This window comes from Nannospalax galili, unplaced genomic scaffold (assembly GCF_000622305.1).
Source record: "Nannospalax galili isolate Female #2095 unplaced genomic scaffold, S.galili_v1.0 scaffold110, whole genome shotgun sequence".
Classification (NCBI taxonomy): Eukaryota; Metazoa; Chordata; class Mammalia; order Rodentia; family Spalacidae; genus Nannospalax; species Nannospalax galili.
This window is the reverse complement of record NW_008328707.1, coordinates 675,587-694,724: the sequence shown is the minus strand read 5'-3', so window position 1 is coordinate 694,724 and position 19,138 is coordinate 675,587. Positions and strand designations below refer to the sequence as shown.

The window sequence follows — 19,138 nt, the reverse complement described above, 5'->3', positions numbered from 1 at the left end:
CACAGTTAAGATTTTAAATGATTGATACTATTTGTTTAGCATCCACCTCACCCGCACCTGACTTGCAACAGCAGCTGGGTGCTTCTCACTATTTGTGATTTGCCTCGTCCTTGGGGCAGAGTTCTAGTTCCCTAACAGCACCTCCTACACAGCAGGTACAAAATATATTTTTCAAAAAGAACATTTTTGGGCTGGCGAGATGGATCAGCAGATAGACACTTGTTGCCAAGCCTGACGACCTGAGTTGCAATCTGGGCCCCACAAAATAGGAGAGAACTGACTCCTAAAAGTTGTCCTCTTACGTCCACACATGCACCACGGCATGCTCCCTACCCCAAATTAATAAAATGTCATCGAAATTTCTTTTTAAAGCAACGAATGTCAAGGAGATTGCTGTGTAAGTTGAGTTCCAACCCTGGGACCACATAAAGGTGGAAGAAAATCAACTCCATCAAGCTGCCTTCTGACTTCCATAGGTATGTGTGGCATGTAGGCTCATCAGACATGTACATGCACAACAATAGTAATAATAATACAATTTTAAAGTATTTAAAATGCATTTTTAGGGCTGGAGAGATGGCTCAGTGGTTAAGTGCACTGGCTGCTCTTGCAGAGGACCCAGGTTTGATTCCCATCATCCACATGGCAGCTAACAACCATCTAAACTCCAGTTCCAGAGGATCCAATGCCCTCTTCCAGCCTCTGCGGGCATTGTACAACATGACTACACCTACTCACATGCAGGCAATATATTCATACACATAAAATAAAAATAAACATCTGGGCGTGGTGGTGCATGCCTTTAATCCCAACACTCAGGAGGCAGAGGCAGGAGGATCTCTGTGAGATCTAGGACAACCTGGTCTACATAGTGAGTTCCAGGCCAGCTGGGGCTACAGGGAGACCCTGTCTCAAAAAGATAGAAAAAAAAAAGTCCCACTTCACAGAGTTTTTGAATGGAGGGCGCGAAATTAGAAGATTCATCCACAGTTGTGTTCCCTACCTAGTCAACAATCCTGGGCTCCTGACTTTAACCCAGCAAGCCTGTCCTCTCTCCTGACTTTAACCCGGCAAGCCTGTCCTCTCTCCTGACTTTAACCTGGCAAGCCTGTCCTCTCTCCTGACTTTAACCCGGCAAACCTGTCCTCTCTCCTGACTTTAACCCGGCAAGCCTGTCCTCTCTCCTGACTTTAACCCGGCAAGCCTGTCCTCTCAGCTTCATGAAATGTTCCACAGGATACATTACACTTTTGAAGTCTAAGACACTGAGCTTGAGAGATTTGCTCAAGGATTATTTAAAGCTGACAGTTGATCTATAGGTCAGTCCAAAGTGGTTTTGCTTCAACTGGAGAGAAAATGCATAATGATGTATATGCAAACAGAGCTTCTCAATCACGTGACTGGTTGAAGAAGAAAGGGATTCTAGAACGGTAAATGTCTTTCATTGTAATGAGGTCGGGTTTCCTTTCATTTTCCTTTAGAAGGAAACTGGCCTGGAGACTTCTCTTAGTAGCAGACATATGGGGAGTGTATCAGCTTTCAATTCAGCTGGATTACAGTCATTTGGAGATGGGAAGAGGTAAAAAGTTTTCTGTGTGGGGATAAGTAAAAAATTATTTCCTCCCACCCCTGAAGAGCTCAGAGCAATATAACATTGTTACAGAATTGTATAGCAGACTAACTTGGAGTTCATTTCTGGTGATTCAAAATCTCTGTCCTCTTCCTGTTTCCTTTCCCTCCCCCCTCTCCCTGCAACTCTAGACTAGAGCAATAAAGCAGGCCAGCTGTTCTGTATAGTTTGATGCCATAATGAACAATTACTTACCTCTCCAATTTCATGTTCACGAAGAACAAAACTAAGTGTGTCCGTTCTGGGCCCTGCAACCAAACGCAGGTAGAGTGGGTGTTCCCGTTCTGAGAGCTTACAGGCATACACTGGGAAGGAGACAAATAGCATGTTACAGAAGATGTCAGCTTTTCTGAGACTGGTTTCCTCATCCTTCACCTTCCATCACAGTAACAGTCCACATTTCCCTAGCCTCTAAGTCACCATCCTCTCTTACCCTAGAACCAAGAGGCCACAGTGGAACCAAATCTATCTGCTCAGGACAAACACTGCCTTGATTCAGGAGGAAATTATTTCCAAGAATAAATGAAGTAGGAATTCATTCCAACATATGCTTATGATTCTGCTCTTCTTTCAGAAAGCAAGATGAGAAACTTGAGAAAAGGATCCTTAGCTCCTAAAAACAGTGAAAATATCTCATCCAAAGAACACGAATTCAGGGCTGGAGAGATGGCTCAGTGGTTAAGAGCACAGACTGCTCTTGCAGAGGACCCAGGTTCGATTCCCAGCATCTACATGGTGGCTAACAACCATCCATAACTCCAGTTCCAGGGAATCAGATGCCTTCTTCTGATCTCTGTGGGCATTGCACAACACGGGTCCACTTACACACATGCAGGCAATACACTCATACACATAAAATAAAAATAACAAATAAAATATTTTTTTTAAAAAAAAGAACATGAATTCAAAGCTCTAGGAGATCTCTCTACAGTTTAAGAATTAGCAGCCTTTGGGCTGGAGAGATGGCTCAGCAGTTAACAGCACTGGCTGCTCTTGCAGAGGACCCAGGTTTGGTTCCTAGCACCCACATGGTGGCTAACAACTGTCCGTAATCCTGTTCCAGGGGTCTTCTGACACCTTTTTCTGGCTTCCTTGGGCCCTTTATGCATGTGGTTCACTTACATACATGCAGGCAAAACACTTATATACACACACCAAAAAAGGGGGGCAGGAAGCAGTCACAACAAGCCAAGCAATCACTATACAATTTCTGGCAGCCTCAAGCACAGTTGTCTCTACAAACACACACACAGTACTGGTACTGCTTATAGTGTGAGGGCGGTGTTTTAACAGGACACTATCACTTCAGATCATGTAGCCGAAGTCCAGGTGAGCTGTCAAGATAAAAATGCCACCTGAGTGTCTTTGCTATGTTACACTGGCACTTCCAGATGCTGCACTGTAGGTGCCAATTTACTTGTGATTTGTACCTCTTCCCCCAGGCTAAGCCTGTGGGCTCTGGAGCACAGGAACTCTGACCTGGGTATCTTTATTCCACAAGGCCCCTGTTTACCAATATATGCACACTCGGAAGGACGCTGCTGTAACCACCTGCAGCTGAAGGGCATTGCCATCATGTCAAGGTCAGTCTACTTTCTCCTATGGCTACTTTAGGCTTTTCCCAGAGAAAAACTACAGAAAGCTCCAATAGTTTACTGTTCACACAGACCGTCTCCAAGTTAGCATACAGTGAATGACTAACTGGCTGTTATCTTATCAGGGATGCTAATATCCACTCAATCACCCAACCCAGGAAACCCAGGATATCACATTCCATTTCCTGGAGTAATTTATATTCTCTCTACACACTGAACATGGATGAGTTCAGACCAACAGACCCCAGACCAAAATATTTAACTCTTTGTTTATTTGGTGGTTTTTTGTTTTTGTTTTTGTTTTGTTTGAGACAGGGTCTTACTGTGTAGCCCCAGCTAGCTTGGAACTCATTATGTAGACCTTCCCAGGTAGGTCTCCATCTCACAGAGATCACCTGCCTCTGCTAGGATTAAAGGCATGCACCACACCGACCTTCATTTCACTCATTTTTACACCTATGTTGAAATGAGTTGTAATATACACGTGTCTCTCTATCCACCAAGCCATTGCATTTGCACTTGAACGTCAAATGTGACATGTACTAGTGAAAAAATTCAAGCACAAAAGTATTCTTTTGTGTTCTAGAGGGCATTAAGATTAGGGCCAGCTCACTGCCACACACACCCCCAGCTGCCCATCTGCGTACACCAGCAAATCCTCCACACATGCCCACCACATGCAGATGCCTCAGAGGTCCTCAAGACCCATCACTGTTCAACTCAAAATATTCACAGCCAGGAAATATTCAAGGTCTGCCGCAATAGCAAGGCTCTCACAATCTGCCCTTGGTCTCTGACAGTCTGACACAGCGCCTATCAGTTGTCCTTCTGCTAATGATGACAAGAAACATAAATAGAGTAGATACCATTTTCATTCTTTTAAGTGTGGTAGCATACCTTGGTCTTCTCTGTGACAACGCTTATAAAGTGCAAACTTGGCCGGGCTCTCAGTCACGAGAAACTTCTTGAGCAGGGCCTCAATCACTTCTCCCACGGTGTTTGTGCTGCTGATGTGAAGTGTGTTCATACAGCCGTTGCTACTGGGTGAGAGTTTCCCAGGGTTGGGAGGAGTCTGGGAAGGTTTGCAGAGTTCCATCTGCACTTTAATGAAGCCAGTGTAAATCCCATTTGAATTCTGAAGAAGGGAGAAAGATCACATTTAGCTGGTGGTTGGCACTGTAGAGGAAAGGGTATAGCTAAGCCAAACAGGAAGGTGAACAGCTTTCTCCTGCTCTTCTCTCTACAAGAACTTCACTGAAGATTGTCCCAAAAGAATACTGTAGTGGGGGGCTAGCACACCACAGTCAGAGTCTGCAGGGCAGATGCAGCAGAGGTGGGCATTGCCTTCTGCAGCATGCTTATAACCCTAAGACGCCAGCCCCCAAAGCTTCATGTGAAGGGTCAGCACCCATGCGAGAGGTCACAGTCCTATATAGTAGATGCCAGCCAAACCATAGCTGTGTTAAAGCCTGGGGGATGTGTCTCAATGTTCAACATCCCCCGGTGATAAACTGCCATTCCATAAAAAAGAAAGGTCACAATGAGGGCTCCAGAATACCTAAGTCAACAATGAGTTGACAGTAAGAAAACAAACTGGTTTTACTCCTGGTGGCAATGAGGATATAGATGAGATGACCAATTCTGCTTCAATTCTGTTAAACATGTTATTACATAGCATGGGATGCATTTCGGGCACTTCTAAGGCATATCCAAGCTGATATGTGAATTAGATATTACTTAATACAAACACTTGTCTTGAGTCATGGTAGGATTACTCTTACTTAGCTGTCATAATAGTAATGATGGTTTTTACTTTTCTTTCTTTTTTAAAAATATTTTATTTCTTATTTTTATGTGTATGAGCATATTGCCCCATGTAAGTACACCGGTGTCATGCAATGCTCACAGAAGTCAGAAGAGGGAGTTGGATCCCCTGAAACTGGAGTTACAGATGATTTGTTAGCAACCTAGTGGGTGCTGGGAATCAAACCTGGGTCCTCTGCGTGAGCAGTCAGTGTTCTTAACCACTGAGCCATTTCTCTAGCCCCTGCTTTCACTTTTCTAAGAAAAAAACTGTTGTCATGTTTTATTAAAACAAATCATCAGGTGTCATATATAAATACAATGAGGGAGAACATTAAAAACTTCCTTATGGTCCATTATTTTTCTTCCTTTCTACAAATCAATTTACAATTCCTCTGTTCATTCCTGTAGGGGAAAAAACAGTTTTGTACAAAGTATTTTGAAACAATTGGAAACTTGCATCAGTTTTAGTCTCAATGGAGTACAGGAACAATGGCAAACAGAATTTTTCTCCTTTAATGAAATCTCAGGAGCTGGAGAGATGGCTCAGCGGTTAAGAGCACTTGCTGCTCACTCATAAGGACCCAGCACCCACGTTGAGCAGCTCACAAACACCTGTGACTCCAACTCTAAAGGATCCAACACCTTCTTCTGATCTCTACAGACACCCACACTTACAGAGACACTCGGGCACGTACACATAAATAAAAATTTTAAAAAAGAAATATCACAGGTGAAATAATAAAAAAGAGGATTACCGGCTCCTGTCTCTCCTTGAGGGCACAGGGTCACTGGAGAGATCTTTTAGCACAAGGTTTGTATTTAAAAGCTCCAGCCCATGGGTCACAAAATTTACTTGGGCCTACTTTAAACAGGTTACTCTTTCCTTTAAAGATATCTGTCAATTCACACATAATAGACTAACAGGCAGAGGTCCAGGGCCCTGGAAAATGGCACCAAAGGAGTTGCAGTGAAGGTCGCCAAATGGGTGGGTAATAGCTTGTTCAATTCTGAGTAACAAGAAGACTATAGCTTTGCTGTCAACTCATTTCACAGCCTCTAAACCCTGACCCTCCTCCCTCCTATACCTCCACACCCCTCTGCACTTCACAATGCTGTTGATGCCTTTAATATAAGCACTTTGCAGGAAGGAAGCTGAATGCTATGTACTTACACGGACAATTGGGAGAAAAATCTTAGTTCAACTCTATTCCAATCTATGGGTATAAAATCTTTCAGATACTTCAATATTTATTTTGCACCAGACAGAAATCAACAGTCTTGATTAGAATCTGAGTCATTATGAATATGTTACACAACACTAAAAATCCCTTAGCAAGGAAGAATCACAAAATAAAATGTTAAAGCATTTCACTTAAAATTAATTTTTTTCATGGTAAGTACACCTGTGTGTGCAATGCCCATGAATGCCAGAAAAGTGTCATATCCCTTGAAACTGGAATTACAGACTGTTGTTAGATGCCATGTCGGTGCTGTAGAGTGAATCTGGGCCTCTGGGAGAGCAGCTAGTGCTCTTAACCGCTGAGCCATCTCTCCAGCCCCAGGCATTTCACTTAAGACCACTAGACTGCTCTTGCAGAGGACCTAAGTTCAATTCCCAGCACCCACATGGTGGCTACAAACCGTACTTAACTCCAGGGGAATCCAAAAACCCTCTTCTGACCTCCGAGGCATTGCACAACATGGGTGCACTCACATACATGCAGGCAATACACTCATACACATAAAATAAAAATAATAAAATAGTTTTTAAAAAATTGGGGTATATATGTATGTGCAAAATATATATATATGGGCACTTGTGCCACGGTGTACATGTGGAGGTCAGAGGACAACTCTGTGGAGTTGGTTCTTTTCTTTCACCTTTACATGGATTCTGGAGCATGAACTCAGATCATAAGGCTCATGTAGCAAACACCTTTACCCTCTGAGCTATCTCACCAGCCCAAACTCCACATTTTTTTAAGGACTTTTTAAAGATTTATTTTATGTGGACATCAGATAGACAGTTGTGAGCTGCCAAGTAGGTGCTGGGAACCAAACCCAGGTCCTCTGCAAAAGCAGCCAGTGCTCTTAACCACTAAGTCAGCACTCAAGCCCTGAATTTCACATTGTTTTTTAAAAATTAACATAATCACTGATTTTTCAACCTTGGGTACTTCAAAATACAGATGTAATATACACATTGTACTATCACTTGCTTGCATTTTTCTTTTAAAAATTTATTTTGTGTGTGGGTGTATGGTGCATATGAAGTAAGTGCATATGTGCTACAAAATGCTTGGGGAGGTCAGAGAACAACTTTCAGAAGTTGGTTCTTGCCTTCCACCTTGAGGCAGAGTCTCTGAACATCAACCAGTTAGGGACACTTACCAAGGTCATCTTTAATTTGTCTGTGACAGCTGAATTGTATTTATGAACTTTCTCTTTGATTTCCTCTCTGCTGAGGTAATTGTGAATTTCCTTCTCTTTCTCCACATCCTAGAAGAAAAACAAGCCATAACACACATGAGTGTTCATTAAAAAAAAAAAAAAAAGTAGATAAACCAAGATTCTTCTATATTCCACCAAAGAGCAACCTGGTACACTTTACCTTGAAACCTGCACACATACCACCCAACCTTATTTTCAAATGCACCAGGCTCATTCACCAGATGTGTTTCTCATTCCTCAGACTATAATCTTTGTAGAGGATATATCAAATAAAATTAGTCTGTCAGCAGCTAAAGACATCACTTCATTAAATATTATTTTGCAAAGCTGTCTGCTATATTTTCTGCAAAAAATCCTTCCCCAGAGTGCTTGCTGTTGGACATTTCTACTTCAAACAAAATTTATTTTTTGTTTATTTTATTTATTTATCTTTTGAGATAGGCTTTCACTACGTAGCCCTACCTGGCCTCAAACTCACAGAGAACACCTGCCTCTGCCTCTCCAAGTGCAAAAATTAAAGGTGTGTACCACCATACCCAGTTTCAAACAATATTTAAAGACACATATCAAAAGCTTCTCATTACACATTCTATTACTGTTTTGGTTTCTATAACTTTACAGTATTTATTAGTATAAAGTACAGTAGGCAATAAATTCTAATTAACCAGCACTAATCACTATGTACAATTACCAGACGGTAATTTACTTTCCAAACAATCCCCATGCCAAGAAAAAAGTGGCCACACTTCCTCTACCCCGACCCTGTCTACCTCTCCCCACACTCCAGACTCTTCTGCCTTTATGCCTCCACCTCAACTTGGAGAGGAAAACAGTGGTTAAATTCCTTCATCATTCTTTAGAAATCATTAGTAGTTTATTATCTCAAGACTTCAACCAGCACATGGCATTACATAGGAGCAGCCACATTGTTACAAGGAGCCAAACTGCAGTATTTGGCTAGTCAATTACACCAGGGACCTAACTCTAATCACATTTAATTCTCCTAACAAACCAACAAAATTGGCATTGTTACCCCAGTATCCAGGTAAGATCAAGTTCTAGGAAGTAAATTAACCTGCTGGAAGAAACTTAACTGGCTGCCTGATCCCAAAGCCCAGCAGCTCTCACTAGTTCAACTATTTGGCAACATCTAAGCTTCTCCACATGGATGCTTCCATTTAATCCTCCTCAAATGAGCTAACTAGATGCTCTGTGGTACAGATAAGAAGCACGAGAGATGCACAGTTAAGTGGCTGTTCCCAGGATGACTCCACTAGTTACCAGACCAAGTTTCATTTTCATCTATGTCCTTGATGTCATTCCTACCAAACTGAATAGGTCTCCACGGCTCTGGTGTAGACAAACGTGAAGAAAGTCTATATAATCAGATTCAAACTTAAGTAGTGACTCAGAAAAGATAAAGGACCTAAACATCTTCAAGAGTTAGAGAGGAAGGGCAATTAAAATCTGATGATTTATCCCCAAAAAAGAAAGTCTGAAAATATGCCTCTTCCAGCCTGACAGAGCTCACCATCCTCACAGCTGGATATTCTTCAAGCAGACAGGCGCTCCCACTGAGTGATCTGTGGGATAGTGGAATAGCCACTCCAGAGCCTGCAGGAATGCCACCTATGCTATAAAAGGGCTCTGGAGCCAGAGTCTCAAGTTCTTTGATTTTAAAGCCTAAGCAGTGTGGTAGATATAAGCTGCCTTAGTTTTATATTTGCTGTTACTGTGGGTTCTCAGTTTCAGCACTACTCTGGCAAAGTCTCAAGGGTTAGTACATCTGGCAACACTGGGGAAAGATCAGCACAGATAATATGCACAGATAATACACTTGGTCTCTTCCCTAGCTCCATGGGCAGGCCCAAAGCCCTTTGGGAACACTGTCATTACCAGTGTAACTCCCAAAGCAGTTTTATATTTGGTGTTACTATGGGTTAAAATAACTTTTCAATAGAAAGCTTCCAAGGAAATCTAAAACATGTAACCATATCTCTCCTTTCTCTGCTCATTCCAATCTATAACTAGCGAGCTACTGACCACAGGAAAACCAGGTAGCCTTCATCAACACATTCCATTAAAAAAAATTCTTTATCGGGACTGGGGAGATGGCTCAGTGGTTAAGAGCACTAGCTGCTCTTGCAGAGGACCCAGGTTTGATTCCCAGCACCCACATGGCAGCTAAACAATCGTCTGTAATTCCAGTTCCAGGGAATCTTTTGACTTCCATGGGCATTGCATGACATAAGTGCACTTACATACATGCAGGCCATACATTCATATACATTAAAAATAAATTAAAAATACACTTTATTATTTTTATTTTATGTGCACGAATGTTTGGCCTGCATGTATGTAAGTGCACCATGTGCATGCTGTGCCCATGGAGGCCAGAAGAGGGCATCAAGTTCCCTGGAACTGGAATTACAGACGATTGTTTAGCTGCCATGTGGGTGCTGGGAATCAAACCTGGGTCCTCTGCAAGAGCCACCAATGCTCTTAACCCCTGAGCCATCTCTCCAGCTCCTACACATCCAATTTTTAAGTAATAGCTGTCCAAGGACATACCCCCCTCCATAAGACACCAAAATGCTCACATCATTTATATAAAATGACACAGGATTTCATAAAAACTGCACACCTGTTCCCATACAGTTTAAATACTCTTTAGATTACTTATAATACCTATTGCACTATAAGTGCTCTGCAAACAGTTGTCACCAATTGTATAGGTAATAATAGCAAGAAAAAAATCTGTACATGTTCATACAGATTACAACTGGTTGATTAAATACACAGATACAAACCCCATAGGTATAGAGGGAAGACTATTCTAAAGAGAGTAAGAGTTGAATAGCCCAGAATGGTGGCGCAGGCCTATAATCCCTTTTTTGGCCTCTGTGGCATCGCACACATGTGGTACCCTTACATACATGCAGGCAAAACACATAAAATAGAATCAAAATTTTTTTTAAAAGAAAGAGACTCACTTGTCTGCCTACCTAGGAAAAGATGCCTCTAAACCCATGAATATCCATAAAACCCACAGGAAAGACAGAGAGGAGACAATGTAACCCAGAAGGGACAAGGTGCAAAAATAAAGGGCTAAGCAAGGAGAGGGTTAAGCAATGGTGTGGCAGGCTTGGCACTGAGCTAAGTATAAACAGCACTCTCTCACTGCAGGGCAAGAGAGGAAATGGCAGGGGCACAGTGGCCTGTGAATAATACATGGTTATTGCTCTTGGCAGCCAGGGAGGGGCTGCTGCCACGCCCAAGAGTGTCTGCTGGGCAGGTTATAAATCATCTTTGTCTAAAGTCACAGGGAGAATTGTGCCATGCAAAATTCCAACCCTAGACTCGTCCCTGGCGTTTCAGCCAGTGTGCCCCAAGAGCCACTCTTGGGTCAGCCTCACTTTCTGGGTGGGACCACATCTGCCACCTGTGGCTCATTCCCATAGGCTCATGAGTTAGGCTTTCCAGGAACAGACCCCTAGTCTGAGTGAGGTCTGAGAATCACTTAGACTTTTCTGAAGCTAAATCAAAATTAAGAACACAATTCAACAAAAAAACTCAAATAAAGAGAAATTCAGTGACTTCAAAAAGGGAGTTAAGTAAGGCTGGAGAGAGGATTCAGTAGAGTACTGGCTACCCTTGCAGAGGACCCAGGTTCCGTTCCCAGCACCCATGTGGTAAATAACAACTATCTATAACTCCAATTCTAGGTGATACAACACCCTCTTCTGGCCTCTGTGGGCACCAGACACACATATGGTGCACCTATGGTGAAGGCAGAACATTCATACACAAGAAATTTTCTTTTAAAAAGAGGGAGTAAGGAGATGAATATGCACCTATCACTCCCTGTACTTAGTCTAATGAAGGAATATGGACTATGGTTTAGCCATACTTAGGTCGGAAATCACAGCTCTGTCACATGCTACCTGTGTGACCAGAGGAAAGATATGCACCTCTCTGTGGAATAGTAGGAATTATGAATTCCTACTATTCATTTTATGTCCAGTTCTTGTTTTTCCTATCTCTGTGAAATATGCAAAATAATACCTACTTTATAGAACTGTGAGAAGACATAATACAAGTCATCATTCAATAACTATTTATTGAGTGCCTGCTGGTGCCAGGCTCTGTGCCAAGCACTGCAAAATGGGAAAGGCAGTTGTCTCTGCCTTTCTGCCTCTTGGCTGACATCCTGGTAAAGTCTGCTTTCCCCTCGCCCCATCCACTTGTGCATGTTTGAGTTTTTTCATTTGGTATCTCAGACCTCCTTAAGACACAAAGCAGGACAGGGGTGGAGGTCACTAGGAGAGCACTTGCCTGGGATATCTGAAGTCTTGGGTTCAAGCCCTCCCACCTCAAAAACAAAAAAACTTTCAAAAAAGAGGGGCTGCAGAAATGGCTCAGTAAGTGGGTTGCCATGTCATTGTAAGGACCAGAGTTTGAATCCCCAGAACCCATATAAAGTTGGGCACAGTAGCACACGCCTGCAACCCCAGTAGTCCTACATGAAATGGTGGCAGAGGCAAAAGAACCCCTGGGAGCCGGCAGGCCAGCTAGTCTGGAGTATGCAGCAGTCAACAACAAAGAGATCCTGTCTCAAAGCAAGGTAGAAGGACGGACACCGGGGGTTGTCCTCTGACCTCTAAACTCGTGACACTGCAGGCACACACACTCAGACACAAATGTGCACATACATGATCACACATCATATACACACACAAACTGATGAATTAAGCAACGAAAAGGGAGGTAGGGGAGGCAAATAAGTTAATGACCTTCCTCTCAGGGTGCTGGGGAACAAAAAGCATAGATTTTCTGTAAGGAATGACAGGTAAACAGTGCAGGATTCCAGTACCCTTTCCTTGGGAATCCTCTGGCTCCCAGGCACAATTGCTCTGACAGCTGGCCAGGTTTGGATCCAGCTTGCATCAGCAGAGAATAAACTTAACCAGGCCAATAGGTGCTGTCTCCAGACTAGACCCTGAAATTATGAATTCCTACTATTCATTTTATATCCAGTTCTAGAAACAAATAATTGCCTACTGATGTTCCTCAGGTCCCAAGCGTTTGGGGCACCCAGTGGCATACGGATAGAACAAGTTCCAGATTTATAAACTGCATACAGAGCAAAACATCCAGCAGCTTCCACACTAAAACAGTCCATTTCTTAGAACAGTAGGCCTTGGTTGCCTACTGGAACTCAGGGCCAGTTAAGGGTGAGCTAAGTCTAGGCACTGATTCCTCTAGATATCTTCCTGCTAGGCCTGGTTCCAGTCAGGAAGTGAAAAAATGTACGATGGGCTGTAGTGGTTGATTTTGTCAGCTTGGCTGGATTAAGAAACACCTAGGGCATTACTGAGGCACACTTCTGCAAGAGTCTGTGGGGATATTTCTAGAGGTTGAGGGAAGACCCACCCTGAATGTGGGACTCATAATCCATGAAGCTCCATGAGGTCCTGGAATGAATAAAAAGGAAAAAAGGAATAACCCAGCTGAGCACTGGCATTCCCCTTTCTCTGCTTCCTGGTGGACACCACAGACCAAGCACTGCCTTGCATCCACACCATGATGGACTGCATTCATCTGAACTTACTCCAAAATAAACCCTTCCTCCCTTGTTGCTTTTTGTCAGGTATCTGGTTGTAATAAAGAGAAAAATGATTGTGACCATTCTCTGGGAAAGGTATCTCACTGCTGCAATCAGGGAGCATGCCTGCATTTAGCAGTACATTTAGTAAACAAGTTATCCAGAAGCAGGGTAAGCAGAGGGGGCTCACACTCTGGAAACTTTTGTGAAGTTCTTTTGGCAGGTGAGGAGGGTACTTTGAGACAGGATCTCATATATCCCAGGCTAGCAGCAACCTTGCTATGTATGTGGTTGAGGGCTGACCTTCAACTTCTGATCCTCTAGCCTCTACCTCTTGTGCTGAGACTACAGGCATGCCTCACCACACACAGTTTATTGGAAACATTTTAAGAATCTAGATTCTGTTCTGAGAAGTCTTTTGGATGGGCAAAGGGGAGGCCCTGGGATAGGATGAATGCAGAAGGAACTGTGTCATACATCCAGCAAAAGCTGCAAAGCCCTAAGGAGGGTTCCTTCTGGCCAGAAGCATGTCTTAATCAACCCCACTGATATACATGGAAAAAAGGCCATAGGGTCTGTATTTACATTTGCTGTGTGTGTCACTCTTCACTTTCAGTACCACGACCTGTTAAGACACTGAAGCAGAAAATTTTTTCAAGATCAGCTTTGCTGATACACACCAGTGCTACCCAGCAGCCTTTCCTGCAATGATGTCATGTCCTATCTTAACAGCAGCCAGGAGACACATGTGGTTTCTAAGCTCTTGAAATGAGGAAGTGAATTTCAAGCCTCATTTAATTACTGCATGGGACAGTGCAAATCTAACCAATAATGAACACAAGTGTAAATGAAGAACAAGGAAGGTTTTTTTAAAAAAAAAATAAAAAAAAAAACAAAAAACAAAAACAAAAAACACCAAGGAAAGGCTGTGAATAGGATGTTAAAGTGAAAAGACTCCAGCTGGGGAGCAAATACAATTCTATTTCTCAAGGAAAGAATTGGAACAGCTATGTCTGGGCTGCTCAGTGCTGCTGTTCATGACCTTAAAAGTACAGGGTGCTGCTGTGTTCTCAAGATACCAATGCTGAATCCCCACAGAGTACCACACCCAGAGACTCTGCTTATCTTGGTGTATGGCCCTGGCATGCTGCTTTGGCCTGGCCTGGCCACTCTAAAATTGGAGCTGTTGCCCTGTGAGATGGAGGGAGGTTTTTAGATGGCAAAATATAGAGCAGGGACTCTATTTCCATTTCTGTGGAACTTCCATCTTGCCTGAAATCAGCTTGCAGGCAGGCAACTTTCCTATGCAGCCATATAAGATAAGACACTCACTGTGTGCACTCTCCTAGTACTAAAGAAAAAAGGAGAGGGCCCTCATCCCTAACCACTTACCCACTCCTCCATGTAGCAACTGAGAGATGCATCACTGTTATCTCACAGCAGGAAACGCGAATGGAAAACCGAGGGTACCTGAACAGCGGACGCATATGGCACTGCAGAACTACAGGGAGTGAGCTGTGGAACACTGATCCTCCGCCCACTGTCCCCTCTCAAGATTCCCAGTGATCTTTAGAATGCTACAGATTCTGAGAAATCCTGCATTTAAGAAATCTGTAAAAGAATCCAGCAAAGAAAATAGACTTTTACAATGTTGTGAATGTAGTGCTCATTAATTATGGCTAAAGGAGCACATTAAGCAAGAACATTTTTTTTTCTTTGTTATGTAGCCCAAGCTGAACTTGCTATGTATTCCAAGCTGGCCTGAAACTTGTAATCCTCCTGCCTCAGCCTCCTGAGTGCTGGGATGACAGGTGTATGTAGCATCCAGCTGGTTACATTCTTGTATCTTACTAACTATTCACTTGGTGAGGGGATTCTGTATTCATTAGGGGATTACTAACGCAGCTAAACTGTATCTGTCAAACTTGGCAATTTAAGCAATCTGTCCCTGAGGTTACTGGTTAGCAATCAAGACACCATAAGAACATAGGTGGATACATATAGTGGACTACTTCTAAAACACAGATTACAAAAACAAAGCAATTTTATAAGGAGGAAGGTCTGTACCAGGCCTCTCTTACATGCACTGGAAGGACATGAGAACAGGAGTGGCACTGGACACTCACAACCCTCCCTCCCAGCACTGCTCCACCCAGGCAGTCTACAAGCTCAGCTGCCCTGCTCCTCACTCACCTCTTGGTCCACCTCACAGGAAGCCATCCTCACCACAGCAGCCCATGGGTGGAGCCCCTGTGATACACATCCTTCAAGTTAAAAACCCTTGGCACTTTCTGTGGCTTCTCCATCACAATGTTTACTTTTGCTTGGCAGCTACCTTACTGTTTTTAATCTTTTACTCCTGCAATACTGTGTTCAAACTACCTGGGTCCTGAACAGAGGCAGGCTCCATCCTTGTCAACAGACCTGATGATGAAGTTTGGCTACAAGTCAGCATTTGTAATCTATCCTCTTGTAAATCCAAGTGATGTTCTTGCTCATTCCCAAAATGGACTAAATCCACAAAGGCATACAAAAAGCCTTTATTACATCAGATACAATGTTTTATACGCTTCTGCTATCCATCTGTATCATCAAAGAATGAGAGTCCTTCAAAGCACGCCCCTTAAATACGCTGGCACACCCAGGCTGTGAAAGCAGGCACAGGCCCAGCATGTTAATAAGATTAATTGCAGTTCTGATACAATGTTAAAAGAGCCTCATCTGGGCCTTCCATGACCTCACTTTTTAAAGCCCTGGGTTACCACTCTGCCAATACCCTATATGGTTGTGGTTTTAAAACTGGGTCGTGTGCCAATAGTCAAACAGCCACTCATTTGTTAGGAGCCAGAAAACAAACTTGGACGGTGGACTTATCTCCCCAGAGTGCCCCAGTTTGAGGTCCTACCTTAAAGCATACCAGATTACACTCAGATTTAGAAATCCCAGGTTGACATGTTTTCAAAGGGAGTCAATTAAAGTGCTATTCATTTCTGCATGGTGATACATTTCACAGCTGGTTTAACTTAGTTCACATTTTAGGTGAGCAAGGTAGGAGAGAGTAGTAGCTGCCTTGCAGATGCAAAACTAGCTAATCTGCCTGGGCAATTAGGAAAAGAATGAGGTGACAGGTGAGTCAGCACTCCCCCAGGGGCCCTCCCAGGCTTCCCTAGATCCTGTGGGTTCCTAAATTTTCTCAAGAACGCTTCCTTTCCCCCATTACTAAAACAGCTCTGGACTACTGTCTCTTTCACTCAACATTTTCTAACATTATTTCACTTGCAGCACTGCCCTAATCAAGTACTACAAAGTAAGTTTACTGGAGATGAGGAAAATTAAAAGTGCCTAAGTCAGGAAGGAAGTGAGGCTCAGAAGACAAAGGCAACATACCACCCGCCTCAACTCCTAGAATAAGCATCTCATTGGCTTACTCTAGAAAGACCCTGAGGTCATCCAGTCAGCCAGCAGCAATTACCGCTGTAGCTCTGGAGTCACTCAGCCCCCCAATTCAGTCAACCCCAGGGGGCTTGGAAGCTTTCACAGAGGTCAGAGTTTGGAGGTCAGGTCTCACACTGCTGCTGCCACAGCCACTATGGACCTTTGAACATTGGTGATAAGGGGAGGATACAGTGAAAGGAAATGAACGGCTCATTTAGAGGCTAGTCAGACAGGAAGCAGAAAGGAATGCTCCAGCAACCTAGGAGGCAGGTGGGGCCCAACTGGGAAAGCCTGCTGGCTCCAGGTCCTGGCAGCTCCACCAGCAGCAGGAATTCTCAAAGTCAAGGGCAGAGGTGTACAAACAAAACGTGTGGCCACTGTGTCAGCTGACAACTAATTTGAAGGAAAAAACTAAGAATCTTAATAGAATTTGCCAGGTGTAAGTGTAAATTGCCACCATAAAATAAAAGGAGAGTTATACCAGCTTAGACTGCATTTTCAGGCAACAAAATTATAATATTAATGACTACAACAATGAGATGACAAAGTCCAGTCTAAGGGGTCACAGTGAATTCCTTTATAGCCCAGCTTACAGAGTTTTCCCCAGTTTTATGCATGTCTCCTGACCAGGCTGGGGATGAACCCAGGGCCTTGCATATGCTAAGCAAATGTTCTACCACTGAGCTCACACCACCCCCAGCCAACTTTCAGTGCTTTCTTTTACAAAAATTTGAAAGTCTTAAGAGGCTTTGAGGGATAAAACTGTTTATAACACTCTTGTTCCCATTAACTCAACCCACCCCTAGTCCCCAATGCTCTCAGTAGTACCCTACACTCCTCCCAAGATGGCTCTGGATGAGTCAATTCCTAGCCCTTAAAAGGCATGGCTGGCTAAAGTATAAAGTAGTACAGGACTCTGCTGCTGCCACAGGAAACACAGAAAAAACAAGGGAGATGCTTCTGTGTCACTCCACATCTCAGAAGGACTCTGAGGCCCATGAAGGACTGTGCTGGTGCAGAGCAGTCTCTCAAGTCTGGCACTTCCAGGAGTCAGTTTTGCTGCTCAAGGAATCAACTTCTTTCTTCCTGCCAAGGGGGTAAAAGTACTGTGGAGTAAGAAAAACATAAGGGGAGCAAATAAAACCAGGGAGACCATTACCTCCAGGAGTCTGGCAGCGAGTTCTGAGATACCTTTTGTAGGAATTTTCTCTCCCAGACCCCCTGCTCTGCGGCAGCTACTGCTGAGAGATGTGTGAGGGATCCAGATGCTCACAGAAGGACTAGGGAGTGCCTAGTGCTGCCCACCTCACAACCCAGCTGGGTGGCCTAGCCCATACCAACTTTACTGCCTTTGAGGGCTCAGGCACTACCAGAAACTGGAGATCTTCCAGCACTGAGAAGGAAGTCTCAACTCCAGGACTCCATACCTATTCTACCATTTCCTTTATAAAGGTCTTTCTACTACAGCCTAGTGAGGCAGGATTACACAACCCAAATCCAGGAGGGTGCACAGGGAGCTCCCCTTGGTGAATCTTGCCATGATTACTTTCCAGGAACCATTTCACATCTGAGACAGGCCTGAGAACATGCAATTAGGTTTGGTTTGGCTTTTTTTTTGGAGGAGAAGAGGGCACTAAGTAATGTTTGTGTCCGAGACTGTCTGATCTAATACCAACAAGACCAAGGAGGTAAAGAAGAAGCCGGGGAACAAGGATACCAAAAACATTCTGAGGTCAGACAGACCCATTGATGGTTTCTGGAGGCTGGGTGGTTTACCACAGTATTCAATCCTAATTGAGTATATGATAATGATATACCTGGCTACTAGAATTCCTAATCTGGCCATGACCAAAAACTTAATTCAAAAATTGATAAATGGGCTTGGAGAGATGTCTCAGCAGTTAAGAACACTGGCTGCCCTTGCGGAGGACCTGAGTTCATCAGTTCCAGCGCCCACACGGTGGCTAACAAACTGCCAACAACTCCAATTCCAGGACATCCTCTTCTGGTATCGAGGGCATGCAAGGTATGAGGTACACTTACATATATGTAGACAAAACACTCATCAACATAAAAAAATATCAAAAAACTCCCTTTCAAAAACTTGAAACTGTCTCTAGCACTAAGGAAATGGCTAAATACCATCATATCCTAAGAAAGGCCATACAGACCATAGAAGTTTCAAAATGAAAAGGAGAATCAGGGAAGAAGTATGTCAAGTATGATGAACACTGCAAAGAAAAAGGAGTAGCCCTGGTGATAGACTGCTTGCCTGGCATGCATGAAGCCCTGGTTCAAGCCTGTGCAATGCATAAACTGGGTGTGGTGGCATAGTCCTGTAATTCCAGCACTCAGGAGTAGAGACAGAAGAAGCAAGCGTAAGTTCAATTTTATCCATGGCTACTCAACAAGTTTTAGGCCAGTATGGGATACATGAGGCAGTCTAAAAAAGAATGAAAAAGTGTCTAAATATGGGAATATGCCAAAATGTTTGTACCTCATTCAGAGATGTGGAATGGAACACACACACACACACACACACACACACACACACACGTCCTTTTTTTCTGTAAAAAAAAAATTATATACATTTCAATAATCTCCAGAGTCCAGATG

General features: G+C 43.4%; 1 protein-coding gene across 2 annotated transcripts in view; it reads right to left on the bottom strand.

The window, feature by feature from the left end:
* Positions 1 to 19,138, bottom strand: part of Rassf3 (Ras association domain family member 3) — an 83,696-nt gene that overhangs the window by 3,472 nt on the left and 61,086 nt on the right. For both annotated transcript variants that reach the window (XM_008829004.3, XM_029561512.1), the window contains exons 2-4: positions 7,423 to 7,530; positions 4,123 to 4,360; positions 1,826 to 1,935 (exon numbers count right to left, since the gene is read on the bottom strand). In XM_008829004.3, coding sequence (XP_008827226.1) covers positions 1,826 to 1,935; positions 4,123 to 4,360; positions 7,423 to 7,530 — 456 coding nt within the window. The remainder of the gene's footprint in view (positions 1 to 1,825; positions 1,936 to 4,122; positions 4,361 to 7,422; positions 7,531 to 19,138) is intronic.